The sequence below is a fragment of the Pinus tabuliformis genome, chromosome 3_2 (assembly GCF_031772625.1).
Source record: "Pinus tabuliformis cultivar Carrire ecotype Pingquan chromosome 3_2, CPIR1, whole genome shotgun sequence".
NCBI lineage: Eukaryota > Viridiplantae > Streptophyta > Pinopsida > Pinales > Pinaceae > Pinus > Pinus tabuliformis.
In genome coordinates this window covers 829,383,558-829,397,143 of record NC_142302.1, presented here as the reverse complement: position 1 = coordinate 829,397,143, position 13,586 = coordinate 829,383,558, and the positions used below count along the sequence as shown (strand labels likewise).

General features: G+C 32.8%; 1 protein-coding gene across 1 annotated transcript in view; it reads left to right on the top strand.

Moving 5' to 3' along the window:
* The first annotated feature begins 1,056 nt into the window (after positions 1-1,056).
* Positions 1,057-13,586, top strand: part of LOC149183236 (cold-responsive protein kinase 1-like) — a 91,464-nt gene continuing 78,934 nt past the window's right edge. Inside the window, exons 1-6 of the mRNA XM_089418692.1 lie at positions 1,057-1,655; positions 4,237-4,473; positions 4,577-4,692; positions 4,779-4,992; positions 5,091-5,322; positions 5,424-5,574. Of these exons, the coding sequence (XP_089274818.1) occupies positions 1,154-1,655; positions 4,237-4,473; positions 4,577-4,692; positions 4,779-4,992; positions 5,091-5,322; positions 5,424-5,574 (1,452 nt within the window). The 5' untranslated portion in view covers positions 1,057-1,153. The remainder of the gene's footprint in view (positions 1,656-4,236; positions 4,474-4,576; positions 4,693-4,778; positions 4,993-5,090; positions 5,323-5,423; positions 5,575-13,586) is intronic.

The window sequence follows — 13,586 nt, the reverse complement described above, 5'->3', positions numbered from 1 at the left end:
TTTTCAATGACCGTGTATCATACGACGCTGGACTTTCTCCGAACGCGTGAATGGACAGCGCAATCGTCGGGAGCTGATAGTGATGTGAACTCTATCCGCTGATCGAAATCATGTTTAGATATTTTCACCAACAGGTAAGGCAGGTTGGAGTAACGTGATTTCTTAAAACCCTAAATACAAAAATTTGTTGAAACGGTTTTTACGTGGATTTTAATCTTTTAATAAAGGCAAGATTTATTCTAACATTAATCATAGTTAGAATCAGATACTATTTACTTACATAATTTGAAAAATTATAATCGTATCCATTTGATGATCTAATAAAGTTTTTTTTTTTACAAAAATAATTTTTAAATTTGAATGTTGTGCTAGATTTTCATAGTTATTTTGTTGGGAATATAGATTAAATAGGCTAAAGTCATTTTGAAATTACTTAAGAAAAAATAAAATAATGATAATGGTTAAAAAATTTACTAATAATAACCAATTTTGTTATAATAAAAAACATAACATGATATCAGAACTAGATTTTCAACCTACCCTACCCTACCCTAGTTACCAAGTCCTTTCGATTTACCCTAGTTACCAAGTCCATTCGATTCACGGATATCCACTGATTTATTAAAGGTCCATGCATAGCGCCGCGTCCTCTAAACCCAAAATTCAACCCAAAATAAATGGCAGTGGAGATGGGATCGGAACTATAACTCGGTAAGATGGGATCCGAATTAAAAATCTTTCATTCGAATTTTTATCTTATATCGGAATTTGAAATCAAACCGGGTAACTATGACCCAGAGCAAATGATTTAAATAATGATAATGATCTTTACTTCAATTTCAAATAAAATAAACTAAGACGATTTCAAGACGGTCAAGACCCGTCGTTCTCGTCGAGCAGAAAAATTAAAAGAGAAAAATCAACTCTTGACTTTGGACTTTTCACCATATAGTTTCTCCACATCTTCGACTCACATGGAGTCCCACCATATGTTGACAATGTGGGAAGGAAGGAATGTGATGCGTGGTAGTAAATAGGCGATAAATATCGATAATGGCTTACATGCTTTTGACAGAGCAAACGGAATGGGCAGAGAGTGATCCTCTTTTTTTCTGTATTTGGCGTTAGGGTTTAAAGGGTTAGGGTTTTCACTATGAAGTGGTTATTCCAAAATGTTTTTTCCCTGCTATTAACATGGTATTGCTTGCAATTTTCGGTTTTCGCCCAAGGCACAACTATTCAGCAGCAATTCTTATCTCCTCACAATGACGCGCGAGCCCGAGTGGGTGTGGAAGCTCTTGTATGGAATAAGACGGTCGCGGCTTACGCACTGGATTATGCAAACCATCGAATAGCAGACTGCGCTCTGCAGCACTCTGGGGGTGAATATGGAGAAAATCTTTACGAAAGCTTCGGAATATCAGACCCCATCGGAAGCGCCGTGTCGGCTTGGGTTAACGAGGGGCAAGACTATAATTACTCTTCCAATTCCTGCGCTGAAGGCAAAGTGTGCGGGCACTATACTCAGGTTGTGTGGAGAAATACGCGGAGGCTGGGCTGCGCTAAAGTAAAATGTACCAACGATTGGAATTTCGTTATCTGCAATTATGACCCACCTGGTAATATTGTTGTTGGACTGCGGCCATATGAAGAAGGTAAGTAAATAAATCGTCATGTCGACCGCCTTCCACGCACGTTTTATTATGAATGCATAAATCGTATGCATTTGGTTGCTAGAGTATAGAAAAATTCGATATCATTGTCTCTGGTTAAAGTAGTATGCTGTAAAATATTTAATGCCGGCTAAACTCGACAAGGGAAAATGTCAAAAAACACTTGGATTAATCTATGTATCTTCAATATGTTCGTCCATATTATATGTCAAGCATATCTTCATGATAAATGATTAAAGGCCAGGGATAGGCGCTTATTCCTTACCTTTTCCGAAGCTGTGCACCTTATCCTTTGCCAAACAGTTTGAAAGGCCAGGGATGAGATTTTATCTCTGGCCTTATTCCCCTCAAGGTCAATGGCTTTGGCAATGTTGTTGACCCGAATTTCCTAGGTTTATTTTTTAAATGGTGCTATTATTAATGTTAGATAATAGAATAATTTATTATAATTTTGTTATTAGACAGGGAAAAATTTATTATAATTTAATTATTAATTAGTAGTGGAGAGATTTATTTCTAATTGTAATTTTCTAATGTAAGCATACATTCTTGTTTTAGAATTATTTGTTGGTGGTCTATAAGTGATAACTTTCACTGGTACTAAATATCTCTAAATTTTAGATGGTAAATCCGTTTTTAATATCTTAAACAGGGGAACTCTTTTCCCATCAAAACTAATTTTAAAACATATTCCAACTATTGAAATTACCCTATTATACCTTTATCATAAAATTTTATTAAATAATTATTTATTTTAAAATAATTGAAATTATTTATATAATTTTATTTGACAAATTTCTAAATATTATAACTTTACTTTCATTTATTTTATTTTATTTTTCGACTTATGAATTCATTTTCACAGTTCTTATAATCTTTAAATGAGCACAGCCCTAGCCCAGTTTTGAAAAAAAATTAACAACTAACCCTCAAGTTTGCACAATTTCTTTATGTCACTGAAAATGAGAATATAAAACTTAGGCCATTTAACTGTCGCCCGCAGAGTTCTTTTAACTGCCAACTATTACTCACAAAAGAGGAAGCGGATAGAATTAACAGCATACTTTCCGCGAAAGAAATAAAAGCATACTGTCAGCGTTATAATGGTACTGGGATTCTTCTGCACGCTGTTTCCTACGACATAAGATCTCTAGATTTTATGTTTAGAGAGTGGGTGTGGGTTTTCCTCTGGCTATTGTTCATTCCTTTACAAATAACAGCAATCCACACGATATCTCTTGAAAACCCAAGGCTGTTTTTTTTCATCCTAAAAAGGCATATATATAATCTTGTCCAAAATTAGATCACAAAACTAGAAAGGTTCAAACCTCACCACTTAACCTCACTACTTAACCATTGAAACATCCTAGGACTGAAAAACCAGGACCTTACCCTTACAAATACTAACGGACGCTTCTGCTAATATCGGTTATGCCGATGGCTTCATATATGGTCTCGATCAGTATTAGCCTTATCTAATCCTTAGTGATTGCTGACGACACTTGAAAGGGGCTCGGAATAAATTTCATAACTGTTCATGTCAATTATACGATTTGAATTTATTCTGATCTGATAAATTATTAAAGCTCGGATAAAAATTAACTCTCAATAAATTAAACAATTTGATATTTAAAAATTAACTTAGAATAAATTACATAATTTGATAAATTACATAATTTGATATTTAATGGGGTTGAGTTATATATATTTATATTTATATATTTCTTAGATTTTTTGGTATCTGAATCTGGTTGAAAATTTTGAGATAAAATCTTGATTTGTGTTATTTAAACTAGTTTTTAAAATATATATAAATTCAACACCCTAAAAAATGTTGAGACACTTAGATTATGCAACAGTAACTCATTAAACTTGTTATTTCAAAAAAAATCTTTAAAAAAAAAGAATTAAAAAAAAAAAAAATTAAAATTCCCCAAAAAAAAATCACACTAAAAACAATGAGACTTAAATTTAAACAAGTATAAATCTAAATCTAATGGTAAACCTACTCCATTAAATATGCTTTTTTAACAGGCTCTACATACCTTGCTTTCGTACCAAACTTTGTTATTACCTAGAATAGTAAATAAGCTTTGCCTTCCGTGAAGGCCACCGTGTCTAGGTGGGAGTTGTCTATAATGCGACTTTTTGGAGATTCCGGTGACGGAATCCGGCTGAAGAAATTGAGGTTAAATCTTCATTTGTTGCAGTTAAAATGGTTTTTTAACTGCATATTTGGATTCAGCACCCTGAAAAGCCCCTGGGACGCTTTCATTGTGCAGAAACTAGCTATCAAACTTGCGATTCCAATAAATTCCCGCCGGATTTCGACCGAAAAAACCCGCCGAAAAAACTTTCAAAAAATCGCGTTATAGACAACTGCGTCTAGGTCGGCCTGTTTTATTCGCTACTCAAATTATTCGCGTTTCACTGATAGAGAATCTAGTTGAAGTTTGTTTTTTTTTCATATATATATCATAAATACTTGTGTTTACCGTTTCGTCATGATATAAAATGTATGTTTGTTGACTCTTTTAGATTTGTTTGAATGGTAATTTGACAGCGCCACCCGGATCAAGAAATTTGACAGCGCCGCCGGCGAATTTGACCAAGCCGCCCAAATCGACGAATTTTCCACGCCCTTTGACACCGTTATCTGGGAATTCGACACATCCTTCCGGTAAAACAACATCGAAAACAGTGTCTATAGTATTGGGAAGCGTCGTCGGAACAGCTCTAATTGTGATGCTGTGCTTGGTATTCCATCGATGTGTACTGTGGAAGAGCTCTGTTAGAACAGGTCAGTATATATGATTGCCTTATATCCTGCCGTTTTATTTTTTTGTTTTTAACAACTTAGTCGGATTCGATCGTCCTGAATAAAACTGTTGTTGTGAATTTAGATGCAAGGAGACATTTTGGGCAAGTCTCTTTTGATTACAAGGTTCTCAGAGATTCGACTGGGAACTTTGACAGAAACAACATGCTTGGCAAAGGAGGCTTCGGTGAAGTTTATAAGGTATAATGTCATAGGTGATTTTGATGCCTTTGTTCAATTATATGATATGTTCATAGATTAATTGTAATGAGTCTGACAATCTGCAGGGAAGACTTCCGGATGGGAGTTATGTTGCCGTTAAAAAATTGAATGGAAAGCAGACTACTCAAGCTGCCGAGGAATTTCTGACGGAAGTGAAGCTCATCAGCAGCGTCCGTCACCGAAATCTTGTTCGTTTACTAGGATGTTGCCAGCGAGGGCACAAACGCTTGCTGGTTTACGAATTTATGCCAAATAACAGTCTGGACAAACATTTGTTCGGTACGTATTTGGTACTAATGCCACTATCTTCAGAATTCATTTCAGAAATCGTGTAACTAGTACTGAGGCTTTGAAATACTATTACTGGTGGTCTGCAGGTGAGATAATAAATGCTTTGAGTTGGGAAATCCGTTTAAATATCATAGCGGGCACAGCTCGAGGCCTTGCATATCTGCACGGGGAATCCGACGTGCGCATTATACACAGAGACATCAAATGCGCAAATATACTTCTCGATGACAACCTTGATCCTAAAATTGCAGATTTTGGATTAGCTAAATTTTTCCCAGAAAGCCAAACACATGTTTCTACAAGAGTCGGAGGAACAATGTAAGTTCAGCAGTTCATTTATTACTTATTTGCAGATGACTTCTGTAAACTATCAAAGCCGGGCATTAATTTGTGTTTTTCACGGATTTGGTATAAGTCAGAGGTTACACTGCACCAGAATACGCTGTTCACGGGCAATTAACTGAAAAAGCTGACGTTTATAGTTATGGGATCATGGTTCTTGAGATCGTGAGTGGGAGAAAATGCGTGGACGCAAGACTACCCGCCCCTCTTCAACTTCTTCTGGAATGGGTGAGTGTCTATTTCAAATAAGTTTTTTATAATTAGGCCGATAGGCCTTTCCTATGCATCAACTTTTACTCAATACAAAAAAGCTCAGAAAAGCAAAGATTTTTGAGGATTTTTATTTTTATTTTTATTTTTTAAATGCAATGTATTATTAATTTATTTTTATAATTTAATTGAAATATAAATTTAAAATTTAAAATTTAGAAATTAGTTTAGATTTATTTTTAGTTGTAAGTTTATTATGTGTTAAGAGGGATTTTTTTTTTGAGGTATTGATTTTTTAAGAGTGAAAAGAGATTTGATTTTTTTTGGCATTTGGTAGATGTAGAGTTAAAATGAATTTAGATTAGTTTAAATATTAACCTTTAAATAACTCACATTACAGAAAAATACCATGGGAAAAAACCATAGATTAAAAATATAATAAGGAAAAACCATGGGTTGGAAAATTTTATATTTTATATTTTAATTTTAATTTGACTAAGTCGAAATGTTAAACATTGTAACATCTCTCTAAAATAATTAAATTCAATTTAAGTCCATGCTAGCTCCCATCATTTTCCTGCTCAAAAGATAGGCGTTCTCAACACCTTAGATACTTCGGCGGGCGTTGCAAGTTTATGACGAAAATCACCTTGAAGATGAGAAAACTGACCTCTTGGAAGTTTTTAATAAGAATGGTTATAGTAGGTCTCAAGGTCTTAAGGCTTTTCAAAATGCTGAAAAGGGTCCTAAGAGTAAGTTGACCCCAAGGATTGGTCTTCCGGTGTTCATCTTCCCTTTATTCAAGGGACAATGGATAAAATCGCTAGGATCTTGAGGAAGCATAAGATTCATTCTTCTTTTAGACCTCTTAACACTATATGAAGTTCTCTTCATTTTGTTAAGGACCCGATTAACCCCAAGGATTAGAAGGGTGTTTATATCATTCCCTGTTCTTGTCGAGCTCCTTATATTGGTGAGACCGGTCGATCCATTAACCAAAGCATTTGTGAACATGCTGCCGACATCAGGCATGGAAGGTCTCGCTCCTCCGCTTTTGTAGAGCATGCAGAAAAAACCAATCATCACATCTCCATTGAAGAGGCTAAGGTCATTGCGAGGATTGACCATTTTCATTATCGTAAATTTAGAGAGGCCTTAGAAATTGAAAAAAAAGACTTGTTAATTTAAATAGAGATGATGGCTGGAGTATCAACAAATGCTAGATTCCTGCGCTTTCTTCCTAAAAAATTATTTTTATTTATTTATAGATTAATTAATTACTTTTTTTTGTTAATCCCCATATTGCTTAGTTTATGACTCTCTTAAATTATTTTTGGTAATATGAATAGGATTAAACCTTAATATTAATATAATATTATATATAATAATATTCATTAATAAGATTATATAGGGTTATGAATCCTTTCTCACCTGAGGGGGGACGTGAAAAAGAGAGTGATGAGGGTTTCGTCGGCAGGAGGACTCGAACCAGGGCAGCCTAAGCCATCGGCCTAGGGTGCTGCAGACTAGACCTCATTTTGGATGACGAAGACTAGGAGGGACGGGGTGGGTCAACAGGTTTTCTGTGGAGATGGTCCATACAATGGCCATGTAGGTTGTGGGTTGGATCCAGGGTGCTCAATCTGCAAGGATCCCAAGGAATATGTTTATTGGGACAAATTTCATCCAACTGAGAGGGTACAGTGGATGATTGCAGAGGAGGTTTTGGGTGGGGATTCTTCCTTCGTTTCTCCCATGAATCTCAGAGGTTTGATCCAGTACAGAAACCCCACCCCTTCCCCCTTTGATCCTTTGTTTACGTAATAGATTATACCCTAAATTATTCATTAATCGAGCATGTCCAAAGGTATGAATCAACAACCCAACTGTATATATTTGTGATGCTTACTGGTGCAAATTTTCATTTTTTCACAAACGCGTAATAGCCAATAGATTTACCTTAAATTATTCAACGTCCAAAGATATCAATCAACAATCCAGCTGTATAGGTATATGTGTGACGTTTACTGGTGCAAATTTTAATTTTTCACAGAAACAGAATCGTTGTATTTTTCACAAAAGCAGAATCGTTGTCAGAGTTTACCAGGAAGAGTTGTTGCAGTGTAAGCCAATATCTCTTCTAAAAAAATTCAACAATTCCAATTTAATAATCCTATCGGCCTCTCTTTGTACCTTTTGGGACAATTGCTAATTTTATTTTCTATAAACTAGCAATGGTCTCAAAATGCGTAAAGAAAAGTTTATAAGTTTTTTAAATGGCATGAGGAACCCATTTGTACATCTTTATGTCATATACCTTATATATTTTAATTTATATAAATATTGTAAAAGATCTTTATCATATATAATATATATATATTATTTCTAAGCTTATATTAAATATATTAATTTAATATATTTTTAATAAAATATTAAAAATAGAGAATGATCACTGTAACAAATTATTATTTAAATTTAATTAAAGTGATTAGATTATAAATTTATAATAGAATTATTATGTTCACAATAAAAATATTATTTTTATATTATAATGTGAGCAAATCTCTTTTTTCAAAATCTCCAAAATTTGACGTAGAAACATCTGTGGGTAAATCTCGTTCCTCCAAAATCTCCAAAATTTGAGGCAGAAATATCAGTGTAAAACAATTTGTATAGTTTGAGTTTGTTGGCTTTAGTGTGAATGGTTTTTAGAATTGAAAAATGGTTGAGAGGGTTGATATGAAAGATACTGTAAGTTGATGATATCACATTATTAATAAGATATAGTTTTATGGGGTTGATAATAGATTATTTTGGTGATTGAAGAGTTATAAAAATATTTTTACAAATTATGATAATGAATAATAAATAGCATTTTCATATTCATACACATTAAAAAAATGATGTACAATATAGTTATGAAAATAAAAATAATAGAGTCTATAGCAATAATTCAATTAGCTATAACAATACTATAAAATTATATATAAATTATGAAATTTAATGTTTAAATTCTCATAGGTTAAGCAAAAAAAATTATCAGTTCAAGGTCGCTTAATAGTCGATGAACCTATTTCAGTTTAAGCAGCACCTAAAGCATCCGAGCCGACACCTGAGCGCGCATCCTTTCTAGTGCCAGAGTAGGGGCCATAGAAGGAGGGTCTGTGACCATAGGGTTGAACTGGACAGTGAGAGCTATAGGTTTTTCCATCCCTCCGTCCTCTATATCTAGTGGTTGAATCGCCAAAACTCATTCTTTTTTGTTCTCCCGCTCCTTCCCTCGTTGAAGTGCACAGTGAGACAACTCCGTTTCACTAACATATCGCTCAGGGAAGGCTGCTCTGCGTAAGGTCCTGGCCCTCACCCTCCTTACAGTCGGGTGAGCGATAAATCGACAGCAGAGTTACAGCATCAGTCGCCTCAAAAAAATTAAACAGAAGTATTGACCAATTTGAAATTAAAATAATGAATATTTGTATATTTAAATTGTCTTCAAGGGCTCTCTGCCAATTAAACTCCGATTTCATTGAAATCTTCAAATCATGTTAATTTAAGTACGAAACCATGCGAACTTCCTGCAAATATAAATTCTGGTATTGTATTCCTTGTTTTGTCACTTATTTATGGAAACTTGCAATGGTATTGTATTTCTTGTTTGGAAATATAAATTCTCGTATTGTATTCTTTGTTCCGTCACTAAGTATTGTATTGTAAACCCTTGATTCTACTAGCATGTTCATCAAATATAACCAAAGTGTTCTATCATCAAGAGCTTCAAAGCTTAAAATTTCACTTTCATTTAACTTAAACACAGCAACAAATCAAAAGTCTTTAATATTGTCTTGGGTGATATCTTATTAGATTTACTATCTATGTTATTGGAAGGGTTAGATCTAAGTGTTATAATAATCTGGGAAAAGGAGAGAGAGTCATCTCCAATCAAAGAAGGATGCTTTAGTATGATGTGATGATAATGATTATTTAGTGAAGTCATATCATTCATTTAAAAATCTATGGATATTATATCCTAGTAAAATGTTCATAAATAAATTCAAATAGAAAAGTAAAACTATTTCTTAAACCAATATAAGTATTTTCCAAATCTTTAACTTTAAAGAGGACAATCTTCTTTATTTCCAACTGCACATTTTGTTATTATATCATATGTCATAAAAATTAAAACTCCATAACTAATAAAGAAATCTAAATTTACCATCATGAAAATCAACTGATTTACTTTTTAATTTAAATATTTAATAACAAAATTACATATAATAATGACAAATATAAGGAAATGAAAATAATTTATTTTTCATATAAAACTAAAATAAAAAATAATTTAAAAATAAAATAAATATCATAATTTTTTTTTAAATATTTTAGAAATAAAAAATAAAAAATATAAATATAAATTTTAATAAAAAAATACTCTATAAAACATATTAATTAAAATTAAAAAAAAAAATGTATAACATTTGCGCTGACTTTAGGTATCAAACAGAGTGAAAATATCCCTTGCAACCCAAGTTAGTAGTGACTCTATTTTTCGCTATGCAATATTTTATTTGAGTCAAACATTTATGGATAACTTTTAGCAATGACGCATCCCTCTCATGGATATTCTATAATATTGAATTTCCTCACTTTCTGAAAAGTAAATATATTGAATTGAACTGAATTGAATCGTATCGTATTGTATTGAATTGTGTTTTATGTAACATTGGTTTTCTTTATACGTGTATCTTAATTAAAAAAATCTCTTAATTTGAAATGGTTTTATTTTAGTTTTGAATTTAATGCAAATTGATGTTCAGTGGGTCAGCGTCTTTAGGTAAAAATTTATCTTCTTTTAGGTTAGAAATAGTTTCATTCTAATTTTAAATTCGTGTAATTTTTTTTTTTTTTTTTTACAAAGTATGAAAATTCAACCTAATAAAATGAATGATTCATGAGTGGGATGTGTCATTCCTAAATGTATAGATTTTTAATTTCATATATATGTATATATAAAATTGTACTGTGCTTTTGTGTATTTATGGGTGGCTCAATAGTAAATATTGGTTTTCCTTACACGTGTATCTTAATTAAAAAAACTATCATTTAGTTTGAAATGGTTTCATTCTAATTTTGAATTTAATGCAAATTGATGTTCAGTTGGTCTATATACCAAATTAAAAATCCATACATTTATGGATAAAGCTTAGGAATGACACATATATTGAATTTTCGCACTTTGTAAAAAAATAAATTACACGAAATTCAAAATTAAAATGAAACCATTTCCAACCTAATTTTTTTTTTTTACCTAATTACACGAATTCAAAACTAAAATAAACCATTTTCAACTTCCAAAAATAAATTTTTACCTAAAGACGCAGACCAACTGAACATCAATTTGCATTAAATTCAAAACTAAAATGAAACCATTTCAAACCAAAAGGTTTTTTTTTTTAATTAAAATACACATATAAGGAAAACCAATGTTTACTATTGAGCACCGTAAATATTCGTTGCCCAGACCAATCATTACGTCAATCGGCATTTGCATTTATTATGGACCATTTGCGGATAGCCGGCTCCGCTGGTTGGGTTGCTTGCGTTCAATGAAAAATCAAATCCAAAAGCGCTCACTGTCTGCGAGTGTCGGATATTCTCCCTTTTTTTTAATTGCATCATGTGTCCCGCTTCTGAATGTCGAATGGTTTTGAACGATATTCTCTCTTTTTCTTAATTGCATCATGTGTCCCGCTTCTGAATCTCCAATGGTTTTGAACGATGCTTCCAAGCTCACGGCAGTGCTCCCAATGGTTCTCATCGTCTTCAGAACTGTTCGGAAGAACAAATTTCTTGATTTTGTAGGTCTGTATTCATTCATCACTTTATTTGCTGCAAGAAATTTCGCATTCGTGCGCTCCATAATGATCTCAGAGAACTTAAATTCTCACTTCTTGAGCTCCCCAATTTTCACTACTCGTGCTCCCCCCTCTTTGAAGGAGGACCCAATTCAATATTTTTCCAAATTTCAATATACTGCATGCCTTTCATTAGTGGAGAAAATTGAAGCTAGAATAATAATTAGCATGGAACGTCCTACGTGGAGGAGAATACCACCTTGATTAAATAGTAAAATGTGGAGCGGTCCCAGTAATTGTACCGAGAGTTGCAGGCATAGAGCTGATGTTAGATAGCTTTGAACACTTTCACGGGGTCCTGCTTTGTGAAGGAGAGGACATTGATCCCTCTTTATAAGGACAAAAATGAGAAGTGCATTGAGGCGTAATAAGCTCCATGTATCATATTCATGGAGTGTGTGATATTTTAATATTTACATATTTGAATGACTATCGCTGTGATGTGATACAAATTGAAATTACTAAATATGTTCAATACTAGTCAATACTCCGACCGAAAGGTGTAAAGAGGGATGGAATTTTTAAATGGAAAAATTTGTACACGAAATTCTATAATCAATGAATATACAAATTATTTAAGATAAACAAATAAAATTATGTTTATAAAAATAGTTATTTTTTTCCAAAATTTTATATTGGAGTAAAAATTTACATAAAATAATATGAAAATCACATAAGTAACAATATAGAAAATACATAAAAGGAATGTTTATATAAACATTAAAATTATTTAAGAAATTGGATGTATCAATTAAATTTGATATTTTTAATACATTAAGTAAATTTGATGAAATTATTAGTATTTTTCATATTAATAAAAATTCATTTAGTTAGTAAGGAATTGAGAAAAAAGAAATACAAAAAGGGATAATATACAACGCCAGTATAGATAATATTGCTTTTGAATTTACTCTGACCCCACATTGCAGGAAATGTGTTGATTGTTGGTCATGGAATTAGCAAGGGGTTAATTGTGAACCAAAATAGTTGGTCATGCAATCGTGTGCCATGAAACTCGATGGCAGAGTCCTGGAGCTACCTTTCGAAAACTAAGTGAGTGGAAACAACGAGTATATCGATGTAATACAATGCTTAGAATAAGGCGAAACAAAAGTCTAACTTCCTTTCAACCCTATTTTTTTTCATAAATCCAACATTCTCCATTGATTAAGAGGCTATCAAAACCCCCTTCACACGGAAAGGAAATATGCCCTCGAACTTTGACATGCCTGTCACCTTATATTTGTTATTGAAATGGAAACCTGGAGTGGATCTTCTAAAATCCTTATACTTCCTCCATGATATTTCCTTCCTAGATCTCAACCTCCATGTTATATCACATTCAATCAGTTTGGACCCTTGAGCATGCAATTAATAGCTAGGGTTGGTGCAATAGAAATAATATCCTCACCAGTGGGCAGTATGGAGTCATGTTGTTTAAATGTGGCATGTTCTACAACAGAGAAAACATTGGACATTATGTTTGATGACTCGAGTCTTGTTGTTTAAATGTGGCATGTTCTACAACAGATAAAACATTGGACATTTTGTTTGATGATTCGAGCTAAGGATGTGGTGGTTGATAAGTTATTGCAATCACTTTGATACCAATACAACAAGCACAAAAAATTAAAGTTAATTTTTGTGACCACTTGAGAATAAAGATATCTCAAGGTATATGTTTTACTTGTCAATAAATATATTCAATTTTTTTCTTAAAGAAAGGCTATTATTTGTTGGTATTTGGAGCCTATAAAAATTAATTAAATCAGAAAGAAAAATACACAATGAGAAAGATGTAGGACATACAAAACTGGAAACCAAATCAAATGTATATTAATTGATCAATCAATGATGTCTAATGTGTACATATTAATACATACAGGAAACAATTGAATTAGTTTCCGGGAGTTTTTGGACTCCAATAACTACCCAAACTGACGCAAGGTTAATCCCGAGGATTAGCTATTTAAAATTCCCCCCTTAATCCAAAGGGAGATACTAAATTCTAAGAACGAGAGCTCAAAATGAAAAAATGCATCTCATCCAAGAGCCGAATGTCTCTCAAAAATGGTTTTTAAGGATACCCATAAACCAAGGTGGGAGAACTCAAAGTCT